Source organism: Megalobrama amblycephala, linkage group LG6 (genome assembly GCF_018812025.1).
Source record: "Megalobrama amblycephala isolate DHTTF-2021 linkage group LG6, ASM1881202v1, whole genome shotgun sequence".
Taxonomy (NCBI): domain Eukaryota; kingdom Metazoa; phylum Chordata; class Actinopteri; order Cypriniformes; family Xenocyprididae; genus Megalobrama; species Megalobrama amblycephala.
In genome coordinates this window covers 21,133,624-21,157,072 of record NC_063049.1, presented here as the reverse complement: position 1 = coordinate 21,157,072, position 23,449 = coordinate 21,133,624, and the positions used below count along the sequence as shown (strand labels likewise).

At 37.1% G+C, this 23,449-nt stretch overlaps 2 protein-coding genes across 6 annotated transcripts in view; one reads left to right on the top strand and one right to left on the bottom strand.

Moving 5' to 3' along the window:
- abcb6b (ATP-binding cassette, sub-family B (MDR/TAP), member 6b) overlaps positions 1-20,979 on the top strand; it is a 61,236-nt gene extending 40,257 nt beyond the window's left edge. For 2 of the 5 annotated variants that reach the window (XM_048193355.1, XM_048193356.1), the window contains 2 exons: positions 1,592-1,660; positions 3,834-4,828. In XM_048193355.1, the coding sequence (XP_048049312.1) occupies positions 1,592-1,660; positions 3,834-3,942 (178 nt within the window). In that variant the 3' untranslated portion in view covers positions 3,943-4,828. Of the gene's footprint in view, positions 1-1,591; positions 1,661-3,833; positions 4,829-6,493; positions 6,671-6,811; positions 6,942-11,364; positions 12,901-19,728 lie in introns of those variants that run through there. The other 3 variants (XR_007185251.1, XR_007185253.1, XR_007185252.1) reach the window with 3 other exon arrangements.
- On the bottom strand, positions 5,747-21,737 carry si:ch211-67e16.11. The gene is made up of 7 exons (XM_048193357.1): positions 21,017-21,737; positions 17,389-17,610; positions 15,379-15,549; positions 15,100-15,231; positions 14,834-15,003; positions 9,035-9,271; positions 5,747-7,495 (listed from the first exon to the last, which is right to left on the bottom strand). Exons 1-7 carry the CDS (start codon positions 21,666-21,668, stop codon positions 7,307-7,309), a joined length of 1,773 nt encoding a protein of 590 aa, XP_048049314.1. The 5' UTR covers positions 21,669-21,737; the 3' UTR covers positions 5,747-7,306.
- Positions 21,738-23,449: the final 1,712 nt, after the last annotated feature.

The window sequence follows — 23,449 nt, the reverse complement described above, 5'->3', positions numbered from 1 at the left end:
CATATTAATGACCCCGACTGTTACGTAACAGTCGGTGTTATGTTGAGATTAGCCTGTTCCTCGGAGGTCTTTTAAACAAATGAGATTTATATAAGAAGGAGGAAACAATGGAGTTTGAGACTCACTGTATGTCATTTCCATGTACTGAACTCTTGCTATTCAACTATGCCGAGGTAAATTCAATTTTTGAATCTAGGGCACCTTTAAACACTATGGCCAAAGACCAGAAATATGTTATGCACAGCGGTTGGACAATGAAACGGCCAGTATAGTGTTGGAGGTTTCATGCCTATATATGCATGGCCTGGTGGCCAATCTTTGATTTTACATTTCATCAGTTAGAGCAGAATGTGAAGGTTGAATTACCAAAGCAATAGCACAACTGTACATAAAATATTGCAATCCACTCAACATAATGGAAGACATTTCAGAGTTCAAAAAAGGACAAATTGTTGGTGCGCCTCTCGCTGGCTCATCTGTGACCAGGACAGCAAGTCTTTGTGGTGTATCGAGAGCTGTGGTATCCAGGGTAATGTCAGCATACCACGACATAGGATGAACCACAGTCCAACAGGAGTAACTGTCGACGCAAGGGGAAGCTGTCTGAAAGGGATGTTCAAAACTGTTCTCTGGGAGCTGCACAAAGTCAGTATTCAAGGTTGGGCTACTATAGCCAAACCTTGGGTCACTTGTGCCAATGCCAAATGTTGGTTTCATTGGTGCTAGCAGTACAAATCTTGGGCTGTGGACAATGTGAAACATGTATTGTTCTTTGAGTCCACCTTCACTGTCTTTCCCACATCCGTGGGAGTTACGGTGTGAAGAACCCCCAAAGAGGCTTAACACCCAGACTGTTGCTGCCCAGAGTGAAACACAGGGGTGGATCAGTGATGGTTTGGGCTGTAATAACATGGCATTCCCTACTGTGCTTGATGGGCTCATCACTGCCAAGCACTACCAAAACATTCGGGAGGACCATGTGCACCTAATGGTTCAAACATTGTACCCTGAAGGGCCTTCCATGTATCAGCATGATAATGCACCAATACACACAGCAAGACTCTTTGATGAACATGAAAGTCAAGTTGAACATCTCCCATGACCTGCACAGTCACCAGAACACACCGCAGAACTAGGCTGACAACGGTGGCTCGTCATCGGCTGACTGTCGGCTTGGTGTGTCATGGCCTGTTTTCCGGAAACCTGTATGAAAACAGGTTTCATAGTTCACCAGTTGAATCCTCACTGTCAACTATCAGCTCAATATGTTGTTTGCACACATGACATTAATTAGGAATGTATAATAACATTCTGTTCGATACCAAAAAGCTTGTATTTATTGTCTGATATAGGCTGATAACCAGCCAATATTAAATGTCTATAGTATATGTGCGAATATATTAAAAATAAAATGTTTTAATTAAATTAGGACATCACAACAATATGATGTACAGTATGGAAAAGTATGGAGGTTTCTGAAAGATTACATTTAACAGTGTGATTAGTGTTTTTAAGATTTAACTTAAAGTAAGTGTTAGATTGATTTAGTATTTTTATTCTTTAATCCAGTAAAATTCATTTGTATTTTCAGGTTATCCACCATCATCAGCTCCGATCAGATCCTCGTTCTTCATGACGGGCGGATTGCAGAACGAGGAAGGTCAGTTGTGTGTGTGTGTGTGTGTGTGTGTGTATTAGTCCTCCAACATCTGTGTTTCAGAGAGAAAAACCTACTGTAAAGATTCAAACGACACACCCTGCTTGGCCTTTTCCCCCTCAGAACGGCCAGATCTCAGGCGGTATAAAAGAGGAAATGTGACACCCTCTCTGTCCTGATTGAGTGAAATTCCTTTGGTTCGGTGGAGAGTGAACCATAGAAGACGTGTTGGGACAGACAGGGTCTTCTTCATCCTTGGGAAACCTAAGATCTGTGTGTGAGTGTGTCCCAGAGGCGCTGTTCTTGTTATCAGTCGATCTGTAGTCTTAACCTGAGGGCCGTCTGAGTGCGTCCTCATCTTCCCAGAGACAGGATATAGTCTCTCAGTGTCCGAGCGGTCCACACCCTGCCTGATCGCTGTGTCCTGTCTCGCTGCAGGCCCTCAGGTGGTACACGCACACACAGAGAGTTCTTCCTTTAAACCTGACTTGCACACACACACACACAGAGCATCACACTAATGGGTTTCTCCATTCATCTTGGCCGTTCAGCCCTGGTGTTAACCCTGTGCTCACTGTCCTTCACTTCTGCCCTTTGATATATGAGCTACAGCCAACAGACCGTCCACAAGACACACACAGCCATCAGGGATGTAACTCCACACCTTGCACATTCAGCCCTGACTGACACTGCGATGTAAACACGACCCACACAGGCTTTTAACCCATAGGAACAGCGTATCGGAATACCCACATTCACAGGAACAGAGCAAGGTGGGAATGTCCATTCAGGGAGGTGAAGGGTTAATGCTTTCAGAATAGAGGATTTAATAGATACACCTTGTGCTGCCCCTTAACAGGCTGCTTCATGAAAAGAGACGTCTGTGGTCTGGGTAATCTCTGGGAAAAGATTTGACAAGGATGGTGGATTCTGGGTTTACATGGTCATCGAAAAGCTAGAAGCATCAGGGAATTTTTAATTGTTTTTTTTTTTTTTTTTTTTTTTTTTCTTTCTCTCCCCAGGCCTGGAAAATTCATGTAATAATTCTAGTTATGCTCAGCAAAAAACATGCATTATATTAGATTGTTACGTTACGTTATGTTTTATTTTATGTTATATGTTATGTTTTTAAGTGCAATATATTGAAAAGATTTATATTTTTTGACCAAAAGTTGTGGGGATCCTGGAGGATAAGAACTGGCCATGTTTTAATTTATACAGGGAAAAATCTGCTGTTACAGAATGCTTCCTCATATCTGTTTAAAACTTCTGGTGTGACCTTCCATTATGATGAGAACATTTTCCACACTCTCATTCCCAGAGCTCATTGCCCCATACTGTGCCTGCTTCACTTTTGATGTCATACTTCCAAGTAATTGATGCCTCAACAAACTTGACCCTAGACCGACCCTCCTAACTCTCTGTTTTAGCAATCTGAGAAGAGAAGAGAAAAGAAAAGAAAGAGAATGGAGATGGTCTTCAGAGTTTCCTTGCCCTTAAGTGATTTTTGGAGCCAAAGGGAAGCTTTCATTTGGCTTCCCCGACCCCCTGTGAAGTTAAACTGCTCTAAAGTCCTTTTAAGGCGAGCCAGTCCACTTTGGCAGCCATTTTGGCTCTGCCCTGGGCTGCTGTTTTCTGTCTAGGTTAAAGTCAAGAAAATCTCCTATTTTAATCAGCAATGTCAGAAATATCAAAAACTGTTGGCTGTGCTGAAGTTTAACTCCCCTTTTTTTAAATATCGTTAGCCTCATAGCATAATTGCCCAGATCATATTTCAAAGGCAGATATCACAATTTGGCCAAAAAATGACTTAGGCAATTATGCTATGAGGCTAACGATATTGTAGATGTAACTTCCTTTCCTAAGGCAAATTCACACTGTACCGACTAACACTGACCACATTAAAGTATAGATATTTCACGACCTGACAAATGCCGATTCACCATGTTCAGCTGGCGAAAAACCAACTGACCAATGGCAACAGAAGACGACAATGGTAATGCACTGATCCGACAAAACCGATGAAGTGTCTGTTGCCGCTGGTCGACGTCTGTCAGTGCAGTGTGAATTGGCCTCTACAGCCACCATATTTAGTGTTGCGATTTCTCTTGTGCACTTTTGCACAAGAGAAGTGGTCTGTCTGCTTATGTTGTCTCTGACTGCTCTCTGTCTGTAGGCATGAGGAGCTGCTGGCCATAGGGGGACTGTATGCTGCTATGTGGTTAAAACAGCAGCAAACCCCAGAGTCAGAGGTCTCCACAGAAGAACAACCGCAGGAGCCATAGCAGAGCGTCTGAAGCTGATGGAGCAGCGATGATGAATGATGACGGTGAAATCGATCAGGAAAATGGTAAAAGACCCTACCAAGCTCTAAATTTCATCTCAGACACAGGGGCACCAGACTCCACAGAAGTAATGAACTACAAAGAGAGTTTCTCAGGGAACAATTACACAGGTCTGCTTAAAGATCAACCAATCATTGAGTACCTCTAAATATGTTTTAAAGGGTTAGTTCACCCAAAAAGAAATGTCTGTCATTATTTACTCACTCTCATTCACTGTCGTTCCAAATTCTATGATTTTATTTCTTAAAGTTAAAAGACGATATTTTGCAGAATGTTGGTAACCTTTTTGGTCCTTATTGACTTTCATTGTATGGGAAAAAAAAAACACTGAGACATTTCTCAAAATATCTCCTTTTATTTCCCACAGAAGAGACTCATAGAGGTAAATGATAACAGAATTTTCATTTTTTGGTGAAGTATTCCTTTAATGTTTAGGAAACAGCAGTAGTATACAAATACTGTCGTGTCGTGACTATATGCAGTCATTTCTGTTACGTTGTGTTTTTATATTACAACTTCCTTTGTTTACACTCATATTTATCGCTGTAGAATGTGGAGGAATGGAAGTATCTCTTGATCTACAGATGGGAATTGTGGGTAACATGCTCAGGGTCATGCTTCTTTCATTATAATGGCTGGCACATGAATTTTTGGTCATACTTTATATTTCATTGTTCATGTTACTCTGTATTTACTCAGTACATACTGAGTACATCTAATGAAATACATGTACATTATTTCGCTGTACATTCAGTTTACTTTGTTTGATTTCAGCAACATGTAATGTGTCTAGCATGTACACTGTAAAATAAAGTGTTCCCAATTATTTTTTCTCCTAAAACAAAAGACTATATTTAGGCTGTGTAGATGCTTTACCAAACCATATAAACAATGTATTTCTCTTTACCCTTGATAACATATCTATCGTATCTGTTGTTCACATTTATAGTTTTGGATTTAAAAAATTAACATGGAAAATACTCATCATCTACTGTACATTAAAGTAGTATTTTAATATTAATGACATGCTGAACTTAAGAGGGTGTTTGACATATAGTAAACATTTCTTTTTGATGTCTTTTCCATATTATTTGGAATCGCGATTCAGCGTTTGCAAAATAAAAGTCTGAGTTTACGTAATATATATATGTGTGTGTTCTGTGTATAATAATTATGTGTATATAAATACACACACATTCATGTATATATTTAAGAAAAATGTTATATTTATATATCAAATATTTATGTTTATATGTAATATAAAATATATATATATATATATATATATATATATATATATATATATATATATATATACATGCATATATTTCTAAACTTTATACCTGTATGTGTGTGTATTTATATATACATAATTATTACACACAGAACACACACATATATTACGTAAACACAGACTTTTATTTTGCAAACGATTAATCACGATTAATCGTTGCAGCCCTAATTTGGAAATGTTTCTATTTTTGAAAGTACTGAATAAGGAATTGAAGTCTGAACTATTTTAATAAGATAAATTGCTTTTCAAAAGGTGAAAGATATTTCACTTTCAAGAAGGGACTTAGATGAACCGCAGAAATATTCAGGAATACCAAAAAAGGAAAGAATAGTCTGGCTCTGTAGCTGCATTTCATGAAAACATTAGCTGAATTTTTGTTGTTTTGTTTTTATGTGGAATGTGCACAAGTTGGTCAGTACTTAATTTTAAAACAAAAGATACAAAACAAAGTTTGTAAATACAACCCTGACTATGTACAAAAGTTAATTTATTTAGAGTATTTACATCTTTTCACTCCAGCTACAGTTTAACACAGACAAGGACATGTATATTCCTTTAAGACAATTGACATTAAAATTCATTCATTAAGTACAACATGACAGAAATATTTACAGGATAACACAACTATACAAAAACAGATATTTCTCTGTAATGATATAGGCTTAGACGTAGAGTTAATGATTGCATTATGATGCACTGAGGTTTGATGGGGCTTTGAACCACTCACATCATTATAATGGGAAAAGCAATAAGGAATTGGAGGCCATGTGGGAGTCGGTTAAAACGTTTGGGGCCAGCTTTTTTTTTTTTTTCTTTTCTTTTTTTGAAAGAAAGAATGTAAAAATGTTATTCAGTAAGGATATACTGTATTGATCAAAAGTGACAGTAAGAGGCATTTATAATGTGACAAAAGATTTCTATTTCAAATCAATGCTGTTCTGTTTTTCCAAGAATCCTGAATAAACTGTTCTCAACATTAATGATAATAATAAATGTTTCTTGAGCACCAAATCATCATATTTTTACTGTTTGATCAAATAAATGTTGCCTTGCTGAGCATAAGAGACTTCTTTCAGATACATTTTTAAAAATCTAATCAACCCCAAACTTTTGAATGTTAGCGTATGTTTCTGACAAGAGTTGAAAATGTCGTCCTACTGTATGTCATTTCTGAAGAATGTGTATGAATTCCCACAGGAGCTGGCGTGGAGCCTGAAATACCTTCTCGTCACTGTCAACATTATCAGTGGTTGGCTTTTAAATGTTTGCGGTGATAAGGGAATACTGCGGACAGAGTGGTTAGTTCAGCGTGGAAAAGAGGTCTGACTTAAATACATGCTTGCAGAGCCCAGTGTCTGCTAGGGTCCAGACGTGGTGAGGGAACATTTCTCATTACTAAATCATGCTGGACCGCCCTGTCCCTTATTGAGCTGAAGGAGGGACAAGGAGATTTGTCCTGAAATGTTCAAGTGAGTGTGAGGTGTGTTTCAGAGTGGCCTTGTCACCATTGTTCAGTTCCAGGCGCGCCCTGTGCGATGACCCACGGATGAGCACTCTGGTAAAGGAGCGCGGATGCCCCTGCGCTGAACCCCCGCGGCAGGCAGAGAGAGGAGAAGTTTGCATGGGATGCTCCCCACGGGACGCCTTCTATGGAGCAGCAAGCAGGGGAACTGAGGTTCATAGTGAGGACATGTCAGACGCTTTCTCTCTCTGTCCTGCATTACCGTCTCTTCTTAAGCGCACATTACGTAGTCTCCGTTCCTCAACAGCTTGTCAGGGTCTATGTGCATCATAGGGTGAATTAAGTGCGCACACACAGGTAGATCATTTTTGTGTGTGTGTTTGTGAGAGGAAAGGGCTGGTCATGGATTTGATGTTTGTGCATTATACAAAATCATACTTCTAGGACTACTCGTTGGTACTTGTTTTCCGCGGAAGTACTCCACTGGAGTGTCCGAATTACGTGTTGGAAACCGTTGGCTCTAGTCATTCTGGAAGCAGTCAGTTTGCTCAATTCCTGCTGTTGTCGGTCTTGGGCCGTTTTTGGTACCACAGTGCTGTGGGCAGGTTCTGGCAGCCCATGTACTCCTTCCTCATCTCGGCCTCGGTGAGGGGTGGGGTGGAGTTGCATGGAGCACCGGCCAAAGTCACGTTCAGCAGACCCAGAGCAGCATCACCGAGTCGGGGCGTCATAGAACTCTAGTGGTGGATTAAGCAAAGAGAGAACCAATTTAAAGGGTTTGTTCACACAAAAATGAAAATTCTGTCATTAATTACTCGCTCTCATGTAGTTCCAAACCTGTAAGACTTTCGTTCATCTTCGGAATGCAAATTAAGATCTTTTTAATGAAATCTGAGAGCTTTCTGTTCCTCCCTAGACAGCTACGCAACTGACACTTTGATGCTTCAAAAAGTTCATAAAGAGATTGTAAAACTAATCCGTATGAATTGAGTGGTTTAGTCCAAATTTTCTTAAGAGACTCGATCGCTTTATATGATGAACACATTGAATTTAGGCTTATATTCACATGTAAACATTCATCTACTCACACATAAGTTGTGATAAACGGAAGCTCAAGCATGTTTGCTTGACGTGCGAGAACCAGTAAGGTTCATACTCCTGTGTTACGCAGGTTCTATCGATGTGAATAAAAGCCTAAATTCAATCTCTTCATCATATAAAGCAATCGAGTCTTTTCAGAAAATTTGGACTAAACCACTCAATTCATGTGGGTTAATTTTATGATCTCTTTATGAACTTTTTGAAGTGTCAAAGTAGTAGTTGTGTAGCTGTCTTTGGAGGGACAGAAAGCTCTCAGATTTCATCAAATACATAATTTGTGTTCTGAAGATGAATGAAAGTCTTACGAGTTTGGAATAGCATGAGGGTGAGTAATGACAGAATTTTCATTTTGGGCTGAACTAACCCTTTAAAGTCTTCAAGTCATACGATGGCACGATAGAAAACAGACAGAAATATAAGTTGTTATTCCACAGAAGATCTGAAATCTAAAAGTTGTGTTGACTACAAGAATAACACATTGACACCAAACCATTTGTCTTGTGACCATTTTCAGTTAAAAGGGACTTTTTTGGATTTGGGTTTGTTCCACAGAACAGAACATTTAAGAAGACTTGGCAGAATAATGTTCCTGAGTCGTAGGATTGTAGGTCATCATAAACATAAAACTACTCTGTCTGTCATTTTGGAGATTGACAGTATCCATCACCTTTCACTTTTCACAAAGAAAAGAGCAGCTATATGAATTCTGGTAATGCTTTACAATAAGGTCTCATTAGTTGAAGTTAATTCAACAGTGAGCCATTCATTTAATATCAATATTTATTGTTACGTGATAAACATGCATCTGTTCACTGTTAGTTCATGTTAGCTCATTCATCAGCAGTTATAAGTAAATAACTAGAAGAATAACAGTGCAGTAAATTGTAAAACTATTTGCGCTACAAATCAGCGTGTTCATGATTACAATAATTAATATAATAACAAATACTAGTTTGCAATATCAAGCAGCATAACGGATTGTTTTTGTACAGCTAAAATAACTGGATGTGGATGATACTGGAAGCCAAACACATTCAAGATGGTCATGCCTGCTCTGTTGTTAAAAATAAGGTGGATACCTTTTTTTTGTACGATAAAAAAAAAAGATAAAAGAGAGTAATCCAAATAGCTCAGATTCATAAGGTACAGCTGTGCAAAGGCTTGTAAAGTCTCACCTTACTGCGGTGGTCTATGAGGCAATCAGATGGGTGCAGAGAGGCCCAGAACTCAGCTGTGTGCACCCAGGGCAGCCCGTTCAGCAGCACCACATTGACGTGTTTGAGAGATCCCATCAGTCTCTTGCTGAGGGCCCCGCTGTAGCTCTGCTCCACAAAGAGCAGCACCCGACTGGCCCTGCACCCGGCCAGATCCGCCAACAGTTCCCCCACAGAGTAACGCTCCTTCAGATCTGCCTGGAGGAGAAAAAAAAACATTTCATATAAAGCTTTCCTCTCATACATTCATTATGGCATGTTTTATAGATAGTTTGCCTTAATGCACTTTATTAAAGCAGCAATCCACAAAAGTCTGTACATTACGTTTGATTTTACTAGGGTAAGGGTTATTCTTAAACACAACTTGAGGTAAAAGCAGTGTAATGCAAGGACTCGAGTGGATCATGCTTTTATAAAACTTTGGCAACAGCAATATCATAATATAAAATACACTACCATTCAAAATGTTAAGGTTGGTACAAATTTTTTTTATCTTTTTTTTTTTTTTTTTTTTAAGAAGTCTCTTATGCTCAAGGCTTCATTTATTTGATCAAAAGAACTTACAGTAACACTTTTTAGTTTAGGGTCCAGTTCTCACTATTAACTAGTTGCTTATTAGTATGCATATTACTAGGATATTGGCTGTTTATCAGTATTTATAAAGCACATTAATGCCTTATTCTGCATGACCATATTCTACATCCCATAATCCGACCCCATACCTAAACTTAACAACTACTTTAGGAACTTTTAATAAGCAGTAATTAGGAGTTTATTGAGGGGAAAAAAGTCGTAGTTAATAGATAGTTAATAGTGAGAACTGGACCCTAATCTAAAGCATGACTGAACTTACTATTGGCTTAATATTGTTAATATACTTTTAATTTTGTAAAAAAAAAATACAATTTAAAAAAGCTGTTTTCTGTTGTAGTCCATTCCTGTGATGCAAAGCTGAATTTTCAGCATCATTACTCCAGTCTTTAGTGTCACATGATCCTTCAGAAATCATTCTAATATCTGATTTGCTGCTCAAGAATAATTTCTTATCAATGTTGAAAACAGTTGTGCTGCTTAATATTTTTAGCATATTTTGATAAATTTAAAAAGAACAGCATTTATTTGACATTGAAATGTCATTACTGTCACTTTTGATCAATTTAATGGATCCTTGCTGAATAAAAGTATTAATGTCTCAAAATTCCTTAAATATATATTACTAATCCCAAAATTTTGAATGGTAGTATATATTACTATTAACAAAAAAATATTTTATGAATAATATTAAAGGTGCCCTAGAATTAAAAATTGAATTTATCTTGGCATAGCTGAATAACAAGAGTTCAGTACATGGAAATGACATACAGTGAGTCTCAAACTCCATTTCCTCCTTATGTAAATTTGATTTGTTTAAAAGACCTCCGAAGAACAGGCGAATCTCAACATAACACCGACTGTTACGTAACAGTCGGGATCATTAATATGTACGCCCCCAATATTTGCATATGCCAGCTCATGTTCAGGCATTAGACAAGGGCAGGATGTCTGGATGTGCACAGCTGAATCATCAGACTAGGTAAGCAAGCAAGAACAATAGTGAAAAATGGCAGATGGAGCAATAATAACTGACATGATCCATGATAACATGATATTTTTAGTGATATTTGTAAATTGTCTTTCTAAACGTTTTGTTAGCATGTTGCTAATGTACTGTTAAATGTGGTTAAAGACTGTCGTTATTTTCATTTTTTTAAACACTTGCAGTCTGTATAATTCATAAACACAACTTCATTCTTTATAAATCTCTCCAACAGTGTGTAATGTTAGCTTTAGCCACGGAGCAAAACCTCAAACTCATTCAGAATCAAATGTAAACATCCAAATAAATACCATACTTACGCGATTAGACGTTGCATGACGAACACTTTGTAAAGAACAATTTTGAGGGTTATATTAGCTGTGAGAACTTTGTTCATGCTGTTTAAGGCAAACGCGAGCTCCGTGGGCGGAGAGCACGAGAATTTAAAGGGGCCGCAGCCTAAATCGGCACATATTTAATGATGCCCCAAAATACGCAGTTAAAAAAATGAATTAAAAAATCTATGGGGTATTTTGGGCTGAAACTTCAGACACATTCAGGGGACACCTTAGACTTAAGACGTTCTACGGCACCTTTAATATGAAATTATAATATAAAATATATATGAGAGAATATTCTAACATTCATTTTATATTTTTTTTCCCTTCAGTTTTTTTTTTTTTTTTTCACTAAAATGACTGTGGTCTGTTGTAAGGAACTTCAAGAGGAGAGCTGACATTCATTTGTCCTGACATTCATGCTAATGGCAGTTGTTGAAATGAACAGTTTGCCGAACTCTTTCTACTTTAAGAAGAAATGAGCAGCTTTCCTGTGGGAAGCCGAGCGTCTGGTGGCCCTGATCCTGTGTGGTCCTTTTCTCTCAAGCCCCCCTTTGTCACTACATCCCTGTCTGGGGATCAGGTTGTTGCCTTTGTCCCTAGAGAGTCTGTCCCTATTGTCATGGAAGGGTGGGCTTTACTGTGCAGTCTGCTCCCTTCTGTTTGCCCTGCTCTAAACATATGGCCGGGATTACTTACCACCTTTTTGCAAAGAATTGTGGGATTTTAGTGAAGCAACATGAGTGTACTTTATAAAAGCAATATAATTAAATGTGTGCACAGTTTCTGGAATGATTGTATTAATGATAGATGAAAGAGACATGAGTTGGATGGCTGGTCTATTGTGAGTTGATAAAAGGACCTGTCTGTGTTTCTTAATAAGATTGGGGACTTAAGATTGTGCCATATTTCTCTATGAAATTCGATCTAATCTCTCTCGTCTTCCTTTTTAAGTGAGGAGTTGCTCTGGGTTGTCCATGTGCATTAAGGGAATACGGTTTGAAGCATCCCCTCTTGGACGTTTGCTACACAGGTGGCGTTCTCATTAGCAGCACTAAAAATACTCTGTTGTAAGACAAGTACCACCAAAGTGCAAAGTGTCTACATATTCATCCCTTCCAAGAAATGAAACCAAATGAACAGATGAGAGTCAACCAGAAGTCAACTTCCATAGCGTAATACTTTTATCCTTTGGTTAGTGGGCACTTTGAAGTGGTGGGCTTGGGGAAACACGTTGGATTCATTTACGGGAAGATAAGAGATTCCTAAACTCTTCTTATTCATCTGTCCGCTCTGTGCTTCCTGTAAGCCCACATTTAATCTACCTCAGCACCTTCAGAATAACATAGTAGGCTTGACTGTGAAAATACAATCCTGTTACAAGAAATCCACTGAACTAAGATATTTTCATAAAAAAAAACAACCAGGTTTTAAACCACTACAGAGCTCAACAGTGAGGTTCTAAAAGTAAAAAATCCCATTTTTTTTCCTCCATTAGAAATGGAAATAGATTTTTAATGGTAACGTATAGACCTTTCAAAACAGACCTGATATATGCCAATATATGCTTCTGTAGAAGCCATAAGTCAGTGTAATTTCAATTTCATTTTTAAACAGTTGTTTAATAGCTTATTTCTGAGTGAAAAACTACACTAATCATAATCCTGAAGAAAATGATCCTGTGTTTAGAGAAGCTGCTTTTCCTGCAGATGTGGAATTTGTGCCAACGGATCTCGTTTCCAAGCACTTTTCGAATGACATAATCCATGTAATCAAACTGTTCATATACACCACTGCTCAAAAAGTTTGGGGTTGGTTAGAATTTTCTTTTCTTTTTTTTAAATGTTCATGAAGGTCTCATGCTCACCACCAAGGCTGCATGTATTTATTTATTTCTATTTTATTATATTTTGAAATGTAATTTATTCCTGTGATGGCAAAGCTGAATTTTCAGCATCATTACTCTAGTCTTCAGTGTCACATGATCCTTCAGAAATCATTCTATTATGCTGATTTGCTGCTCAAGAAACATTTCTTTAGAACAGCATTTATTTGAAATAGATCACAATATAATAGATTACAATATAAAAGAAAAACTGTCATTTTGATTTGATTTTAATTAGAGATGCACCAATTCTAAATTTCTCTATGATAGCCGATTATTCAGAGTGATATCTGCCAATAACAATACCGATAGTTTGAGGGTTATGCCTTTTATACCCTTTTTAAATTAATAATAATTTCATTTATAATTAATAATTAATCATGGTAACACCTTTATTTTAGGGTTTTTTAACTAGTTGCTTATTAGCATGTATATTACTAGAATATTGTCTATTTATTAATTCATATTAAGCACATAATAATGCCTTAATCTGCATGACCTTATTCTACATTATTAATCCTACCCAAACTCAACAACTACCTTACTAACTATTAATAAGCAGTAAATTAGGAGTTTATTAAGGGAAAAGTCATACTTAATAGTTTACATGTGTTTCCTATACTGAAGTGTTACCTTAATCATTATATTTTTATTATGTTTTGAAAGAAATGCAAATAAAAACTTTATTCTCTCCATTTCATCAACTTGTTTCAGAGTAACTGGTATCAGTTATAAACAAACACATTACTTAAATTAATATTAACACACATTAACTAAATTCTGAAGATTAAATTAATATTTCTTAACTTTCCGAATTATAATTAATATAATTACAATTAATATTGAACATCAAACTGGTTTCTTAGCATTTTCTTTACACAAAGCCCAAATGCAGTGCATATTCCTGCCCTCTTTTGATTGACAGGATATATCGGCCATGACTATCAGTTATTTTTAAATTATCGGCTGATAGTGTGAAAATTTGCTTTTATTGACCGATACCGATTATTGGCCGATATATCCCTAATTTTAATGCATCCTTGCTGAATAAAAGTATTAATTTCTGTCAAAAAATTTATAAATAAATAAATAACTTTTGAATGGTAGTGTATTTGTATCATTCTAAGTTTTTAGGTGTATTTATTACGGAAGAGGATTAGGGCCAAGCAATAATAAAAAAATAAAACCATCTCGAGAGTAAAGTCGTTAAATTTCAAGAAAAAAGTCGAGATAAAATGTTGAGAATAAAGTCATTAAATTATGAGAATAAAGTCATTAAATTACGAGAATTTGTTCGTTAAACAAAATTATGAGAATAAAGTCGTTAAATTACGAATTTGTTCTCATAATTTAACGACTTTTTTCTCATAATTTAATGACTTTATTCTCAATATTTTATCTCAACCTTTTTCTCGAAATTTAACGAGTTTATTCTCAACATTTTATCTTGACTTTTTTCTCGAAATTTAACAAGATTTTTCTCAAAATTTAACAACTTTAATCTCGAGATGGTTTTATTTTTTTATTATTGCTTGGCCCTAATCCTCTTCCGTAATTTATTTATAATTTTATAATAAGTTTTCTATTATATCATAGTTTTTTATTTGATTACATCATGCAAAATGCTTCATGGAATGAGTAGTTTGTTGTTTCATACACAATTCTTGTACATTTAGTCTTTTTTCTAGCTTTTATATAACTTTTTTTAATTATCATTTCTAATAAAAAAAATAAAATCTTTGAAATGTCTGTAGACAAAATGAAAAGAAAAAAAAATATTTGGGAACTGAGGCCACTGTAAAAATTGGGCAGATATTGTTATGCTCTATAGTGATTGTATTCATGTTTTTTTTCCCCATGGCATTAGACGTTTGAACATTAACTTCAGTGTATCCATTCCCAGTTCAGTATTAGTTATACTACATGACCATCGTAATGTCTGATCAGACGCACACACTCACAATGCCGTTGTTATTGCGGTCCCAAAGCAGCATGGTGCCGTCGTTGCGTGTGGGGCTGTTCAAGTACAGAACCAGAGAATCCACACAGTGCTGCTTTCGGCAGATGTAGGAAATGTGATTCCTGATCACCTCTTTCTCTGTGGCTGGATACATCCCCTCTGTCTCTTTAGCTGTGGAAATAAAAACAATCATTGTATCTGAATGTAAAGCATTAGGGTGAATTATCTTTGCGCAATATCCCAATAAAAGCTGAAATGTCCTCTGACCTGCTACCTGTCCGTTCCCAGCAAAGAATGTCTTTATGTGGTCTTTATGGAAGCCGTTGTTCCTCAGCATCTGGTAGAAGAGCTGCAGGTTCTGCGCATGCCGCTGGTATGTTATCTGCTCCTGCCAGCCACCTGCACGTGCACAGGTTAAAGGTTACAAAAGAGCTGCATACCTGAGACAGCTGATAAGTCCAAGTATTCGTTCAGCATTTCAAACATCAATAAGCTGATCAAGGGTCAGATCATACAAATGAGTTCTTTGAGTCAGTGTTTTTGTACCTGACAAGAGAACAGCATGATCACAGGTCTGGTAGAGGCGGCAGGACAGGTGTGTGGCCAGGCGTTGCTGATGGCACCGTCGGGTGTTTTTATTGAGCTCACAGCTGGATATGGGCGCACTGGGGCTGGTCAGTGGCAAAGGCTGTGGGCATCTGGCAAAGTCTGGGTGATCTACAGCAACAACCACATCACTTATCTTTAGGTTTCAGATGAGCAGCATCAAAAAGTAGGAGAGAAGAATTTCAGTATAACTTAATTTTTACAACCCAAATATGACATATGGTTAGTTCACCAAAAAATGAAAATTCTGTCATTAATTACTCACCCTCATGTTGTTCCAAACCCGTAATCATCTTTGGAATGTAAATGAAGATCTTTTTGTTTAAATCTGAGAGCTTTCTGTCCCTCCCTAGACAGCTAGGCAATTGAAACGCTTCAAAAAGTTCATAAAGCGATCGTAAAGCTGATCCATATGAATTGAGCGGTTTAGTCCAAATTTTCTGAAGAGACTTGATCTCTTTTCATGATGAACAGATTTAATTTAGGCTTTTATTCACACATAAAAATTGATCAGCGAACATAAACAGAAGCGGAAGCTCAAGCGTGCTGCGTAACACACGAGAATGAACCTCATTGGTTCTCGCATGTCAAGCATGACGTGCTTGAGCTTCTGTTTACCACATCTATAAGAGTTGATGAATGTTTACATGTGAATATAAGCCTAAATTCAATCTGTTCATCATATAAAGCAATCATGTCACTTCAGAAAATTTGGACTAAACTGCTGGATTAGTTTTACGATCTCTTTATGAACTTTTTGAAGCATCAAAGTGGTAGTTGCGTAGCTGTGTATGGAGGGACAGACAGCTCTCAGATTTCATCAAAAAGATCTTAATTTGCATTCCCGAAGATTAAGGAAAGTCCTTTACGGGATTGAAACAACATAAGGGTGAATAATTAATGACAGAATTTTCATTTTTGGGTAAACTAACCCTTTAATATTATGCACAAATTCGCCACTTTGTTCTGTTTCACCAAGTGTGCTTGGTTTGAGACACTATTGGATATAGACAATGGACATTTTTGCCCATGAAATTTCATCAAAATATTGCTAATGTGACCACACCTTTATGCTGCTGAATTACTGTTATTACTAGATAACTCAGACATTCTACTCTTGAGCTTTTTGCGTACTTGGACTCAGAATTATGCATTTTTATGGCAACACTATTAACGCCTGAACATTGTTGAAAAGCTATTCAGCCCTGCTATAGCTACATTAAACTACACTGAATGTCTTTTAGCATTATTTAGACATTAACAATAGTCAGTTATAGTTTTTATTAAACAGAAATATTATGAAATATGAGCTGTTCTCAGAATCGGACGTCTCAATTTTCGGTGAAATTTGAGCATTCAATAGACGAAACCACAATATAACAAGTAAGAGATATATACATGCCTTATTAATAAACAGATAGTTTATTTAGGTGGCCATTAGAAAGTTATTCAACTCTGCTAGCTACAATAAACTATATTATATGTCTTTCATCGATTTTCTGATTATTTTTGCATTAAGATATTGACAATGTTCAGTTATAGGAATTATTAAACAGGACTATTACGAAATAACTGCACTTTACTGCCATTAGTGTTTCATCACACTAATTCCAAAATGACACACCTTTAAAAATGATTTTGGGAGTGCATACTTCACTAAAATAGGTGTTCTAAGAAATGTCTCAGTGACGGCAACAACAAACATTTGCCAATCAGAAATGCTCTCTGCCTGTGAATAATTGGGCGTTGCTGACGTCAGGTTGATGTTTTTGTTAGGGTGGATTTTTTGGAGTGGAGTGGCGGGAGATTCACTTATTCTCTTCTGTTCACTATACACATAACTTTTACTGGCATAATTGTGCTTCCATTGCTTCATCTTTCATCTTAGAATTTGTGATTGACATTCCAGAGATAATTAAACCTGTTCAACTTCATAATTTGTTGACTCACCTACACAGCGCAGACGTTGTGTTCGGTTGCTATCTTTCACACCCACAACCAGGGGGAGAAAGTGAATCTCACAGAGTCCGCTGCTGTGCTCCACACGGCCGGTTCTGGACACCGTACTCCTGAGGGCTCTCGCTCGGCTCGCTATGCGATCGCTGCGACTCCTCCTCCGCTTCAGCTGGTTCTGGCAGCGTGTTTTCACAGCCATCGTCAAACACTCCTCCCCTGTAAATATGTTGCATGAAACAGTTAATGTACAAATACAATCCGCTGATAATCGCCTAGATCAACTGGGATTTTCAAACTAGGATTGACAGGGTGTCTGTGGAAAAGTCTAAAGAAATACTATTAAAAAACTAAATTAATATACATTTTTCAGTGTATGAATTTGGTGTTTATACAAGATAGATGCCTTTTAAATTTTAGTTTGGGGGTCCCTCACATGAGGATGATCATATTTGGGGGTCTAAAAGTCCCTGGCCTAGATAGTTATTGAAACATTTATCCAAGCAACAGTCCCTAATAATGAGGGATGTTTTTGGTTTATTGCTCAGTGATCATTCAAGAACATGCCAGTGTCAATATTTGCACGATGTTTGTGTGAAAACCTCATGACCTAGATAAATGCGAACGTTCAGCGTAATTTGTCCAGAGTTTATTGCTCTGCCGTTGTCATGCGATCGCCCACCTGGCTTTAATAAGAAAGAGCTGCCTGCAATACTAATTTCTACCCTGAGAAAGTGACAAAGAGAAACTGTCCTTTCAGGAAAAGCAATAATGATGACTTTTAAACAGGCATAGCATCAGTCTGGGCAGAGCAGCTTGCATTCCTTCGGTAATCTGCCATAACTCCAAACTATCCATTCAAGCACATGCCGCACTTGGGCTATTGACGCCAAGCAATTTTGATCAGTTTCACGCTGAGGAAGCCTGTATTAGACAGCAGCGCAGGAGGTGTAATCACAAACCATTATAAATCCATTTCACTTAACAACTAAAATTGCCTCTCATAATGAAAGGTTTCCTTGGCTGGCCGTGATTCGGGAATGTGGGGTAAGACAGCATCAGTAGCCCTAATGAGTCTCTCTCTGTGGTCAGTTGTATCCGGAGGCCCATTACAAAAACGCAGAGAGACTTTGGATGATTTTAAATGTGGCCAGAACTAAACCCAGCTTCCATTCCAGTCTCTGATTATCACCACATCTTCAGATGAGATGGTCAAGCTTGGACACAGCGAGACTTGAAAACGGTTCCAGATTTGAACTGAGTCACACAAGCCTTGCTGCCTTGCGCTCATGTGTAAACCAGAGCATTTTTGTTTATCATTTCTAATGTGTCCGCTCATTATTGCCCTTCCTGAGCTTCATTTTGTCTTCAGTTGCCAAATATATATCTTGAAACAATTTCGATTGAGGAAGGCTTGAGGCTGACATTAGCCTTTAAGAATTGTCTTTAAGTGAGTTTATTTAAATAAATTTACATAATTGCCATGTCTGTCTAAACCCTTAGGCAGATTCTCTAAAGAACCCTGAAAGAAAAATAATACATTGTTTCCACAAAACTGTTAAGTCGCACAACTGTTTTCAACATTGATAATAATAAGAAATGATATTAGAATGATTTCTGAAGGATTGTGTTCACAATATTACAGTTTTGCTGTATTTTAGATCAAATAAATGCAGACCCCAAAGTTTGCAACCCCAAAGTTTTGTACAGTAGTGCAGATTGAGTAATAATTTGATGAAATTATCATTTGTTATTAAATGTACTCCTTTGAACACTCATTTGCCATTTAATTTATCCACAAATGGCCAACCCAAACACAGAGGATTATGGGATTTCATAGAAGGACACATCTATGTTGCCTTCAAAAAATCATCAGAAGAGTGGCCTGGATTTTAGGATTGGATATGGATATCTCTTGAGTCCTTCCTTCCAGCATAATGTTTCAGCTTCATATGAAGCCCATTTTAAATCATATTCAAACAATCCAGTCTAGATATTAAATGACTGTTCTGGATGTCATTAGTACATAAGCTGTCAATGTGATACTTACTTCATACTTTAAAACAGTCTGTTTGTGCCCTGCAGTCTTAAAAATAAACAGCAATGTCATCGAGGAACCATTTTAGTTCCCCAAAGAAACTTTCAGTGAACAGTTGTTAAAAGAACCATTTATTTTCTTAGTGTGAAGAACATTTTAATAAGCTAAAGAACCTTTTATCCACTATAAAGAACCTTTTGTGCGATGGAAAGGTTAAATGGAGTAACCATTGATGCCCAGAGTCAACAAAATGTATTAGAATATGCTTTTATCACAACAACTTTTCTTGTCTCTTTCAGCAGTGATGTTCAAAAGTTTAGTGATGGGTTGACTTGAGCCCTTCATAGTGAACCGAGGGCACAGCTGGGCACTGAACCCAGTGTTAAGAACTGAACTCTCAGTCAGGAATGAATTATTGACCACTCTTATTGTGAATGCATGACTCTCGGCTCAGTCGTGCGTCTGCCCTCCACTTTCCCTGCAGGGGGTCTGTGGCCCGACTTCCTAAGAGCAGATCTTCGTGCAGACTAACTCGCACAACTTCATGTCACAGGGCAGATGACCTTTGTTTATGCCCTGAAGTGCTGAAAAACTGGCTTTTTATAAAGCAAAATGCTCACTATTGAAATCACCGAGGAAGACTTTTACCCAACTCACAGTCTGATCTAGACGTTTGCGTGTCTGCATGCTTCTGACGCTTCACTTCTGCTGGATGTTTTTCTTATTCCTCAATGCCCATCCCTTAAGAGTTTTATTTCAGTGTATGAAATGTAAATAAATATTATGCATCATAGTACTTAGTACTTTGTTACTTATATGTAATTATTTTGTGCCATTTTAGCTGCTGTAAATACACATTATTATGGTATTATAGTAATTGATTATAATGACATATAATTTCATTATAATTAGTAAGGTGTCCTGATAGAAGTTAATGTGTAACACCACATTTACCATAATGATAATTTACACCAGAATACCACAAATAGACAGTCATTTGGAACTGTCAAAATATTAACACATTTAATTACACTGGTAAAACTTGTTGGTGTATTTTACACAGAGTTATCAAAATTTTCTATATTTGCATATGGCTGGTGTAACAAAAATCACATGAACAGAACTTTTTCTTTCCAGTTTATATATGATAACATGTTTTAGAGTTCAATAAAAACATATTTGGGTCTATGTATCGTGGCTCATATGTCAGTGGTCACATTGATCCATTCACATTGCTTCAATTGTTTAATTCGAATTCAAAGTATTGTTACATTTAAACTAAACAAAGTTAAAAGAACTATGCATTTATTCCTTGATAATCTCTTTTCACTGACAATATCAGAGTAAAAATTATTTGTTTGCAGCTTTCTTATACTTTTTCGTTCTCTTGCAACTGTTTTGAAACTTGCTAATGGGAAAATTGGGTTCATTTATTGGGTTCAGTATTAAGAACTAAAGCAAAACTTGTTAGCGAAAATGATTTCATGGTCATTTTTGTACATCATTTCGAATTTATTCATTAAAGCAACATTTTCTATGCACTTATTTTAAATCTCAGGTTTGACCCATCAGATTCAGTTCACTCACCCAAATAAATGCCGTCCATATGAGCACATTTCTTCTTGGTTATGTTGAAGTCCACATAGAACAGAACGACCGGGTGTCCGAAACTCTCGCCGGGACTGGGGTCCAGTAACAGCACGGCGTCATGCGCGCTCGCGCCGGGGTACAGCTCTTCATTCGTCCTGCTCTCATCGTCCGCGCTCGTGTCCACCGTGAAGCCGCTCTGCTTGGACTGCAGCGCACCGCTGGAGTATGAGTCCGGCAGGATCGCGAGCACCTTCCCCGAACCAGACTCGGATACGTACACGACCACCCCGCTCAGGTGCAGGTGGGACATCTTCTTGCACTCGCTTTCCGGTAAGGAGACCCTCCGGCACAGGTTGAGCTTCAGGTACTGAAGCCCAGTTCTGACCCAGCGGTCCAGACGAGACCCGCAGCACTCGCCAATGAGTAAAGCGCAGATGAGAAGAGAAACGCACTGGAGCTTCATGCCGAAGATCTGTTTTGATGTCCTAGGTTGTGTGTTGTGGGCAAAGTTAGTTTTAAAAGAGCTTTGTTCCGCTGGAAGTGTTTGTTGGAAACTCAGGGGTCTTGTGAAGTTTGGAGAGATGCAGCTGTCTTCATTAAAGCTGCTCAGAGCAGCATCCAGATGGAAAGTAATGTGCAGTAACTCCATCCCACAGGCTCTGACATGCTGTTAAACAGAGGAGGGAGGGAGAGAGAGAGAGGGAGGATGGAGCTGCCTGTCAGGTAATGATTTTAGACAAATGATGTGTTGTTAAATTGCAATATATGAAGGGCATATGTTCATATAGCTAGCTACAGTTGTGCGTTAAGGTATAACATGTTTGGTCGTTTTACGTTAATTTAATATTGCAAGCCTTGTGCACAAGGTTATGAAACTAAAAGGTGCTTCTTAGAAAATTTAAAATTAGATTTATAGCATATTTTCAAAAATATCCATTTTTTTTCTAGTTATCGGTTGCTTAATATAATTATTTAAGACTATATATGGCTAGATAATGATATAATATAAAGTGGTTTAAAAACTTACTAAAAAATGACAACAAGAAAATGCTTTTATGGGACACTTAACTCAATAGGAGAGTATGTTGGAAATTACCATTTATTAATATGTTTAATAAATGAACATTTATTAACAAGTTTAATGAATAATAATTAATCAATAAACATTTATTAAATTGCTTATTAATAAATGTTCACCTTTTGATTATTATTGCTGCCTTTATAATTTTGTGTCTAATTTTTAATTTCCATCCATTTTGGGTTCATTTTAAACAGCCATATAGTAATTTTTAAACAATAGTTGGGTTAAATAAAACTACCCAGCATGTTGGGTCAAACATTTAACCCAAATGCTGGGTTAAAACAACCCAAACGCTTGGTTTGTTCATTTTCAACCCAACTTGGGTTGTTTTTAACCCAGCAGGTTTAAAGTGTAAGCTATGTGATGGTAACAGTGTTGCCGCATGAGGGGATAGTGAGAGAGCAGAAACAAAATGCTAGCTTTATTTCCATATATAATATATATTACAATGCTGTGAAAAAGTCTTGCCCTTTTCAGTATGTTGGCATATTTATAGCCTGATAGAGTTTATTTGCATAGTTGACTAATAGATGAAGTTGATATAATTTAGCAAATAATGAAAATTTGTATTTAAAATGTTATTTTTCTGGGTTTTTGATTTGCTTGAGTAAAGAAAGAGGCAAAATAATTCTCAGGGTGGTCTAATGTTTTATATATATATATATATATATATATATATATATATATATATATAATATTATTATTATTTATTTTTTTTTTTTTTGTAACTATAGATAAAAGAGAGATAAAACCATACTGCATTTTACCAGAGAGTGGCGCTGTTTTCTTATTTATTGTTAATTAGTACGCCTCCACAGTCCACACAGTCATTCAACTTGACCACAAGTCTGACCATTCAGAGCCTAATTTCTCAGATCTCCTGCACATTAAACCATAATTGATTTATCTGTTGTATTATTTTGCCACATTCTGCCTGATATTTCCAAGCAGATTCATAGCAAATTAATAATTAAGATAAGAGATCTTTTGTGACATAGGTTAGACACGTCTTGCATGTGCAGTTTCTCAGATTGTCTGAGAGTTTCTTGACATGATTACAGACCACTGTCACTGTGCTATTAATTACACTTAGTTGGAAACACAATCTGCTTTCATCTGTACTTGTAAGGTCACAACTCTTCTATTTTCCCATCCCAATTAATTAGGAAAGTCTTTAGTCTACACTTATGAGATTGGCACTGCGCCTTAAGGGCAATTCATACCGCACAGACCACAGATTTAGAATTTAATGAAAAATACCTGTCATGTTCACACTGCCCCAACAGACACAGCTGAATGAACATGTTCACTCGGGTGAAAACAAACCCCGACCATCACCAACAAACGCT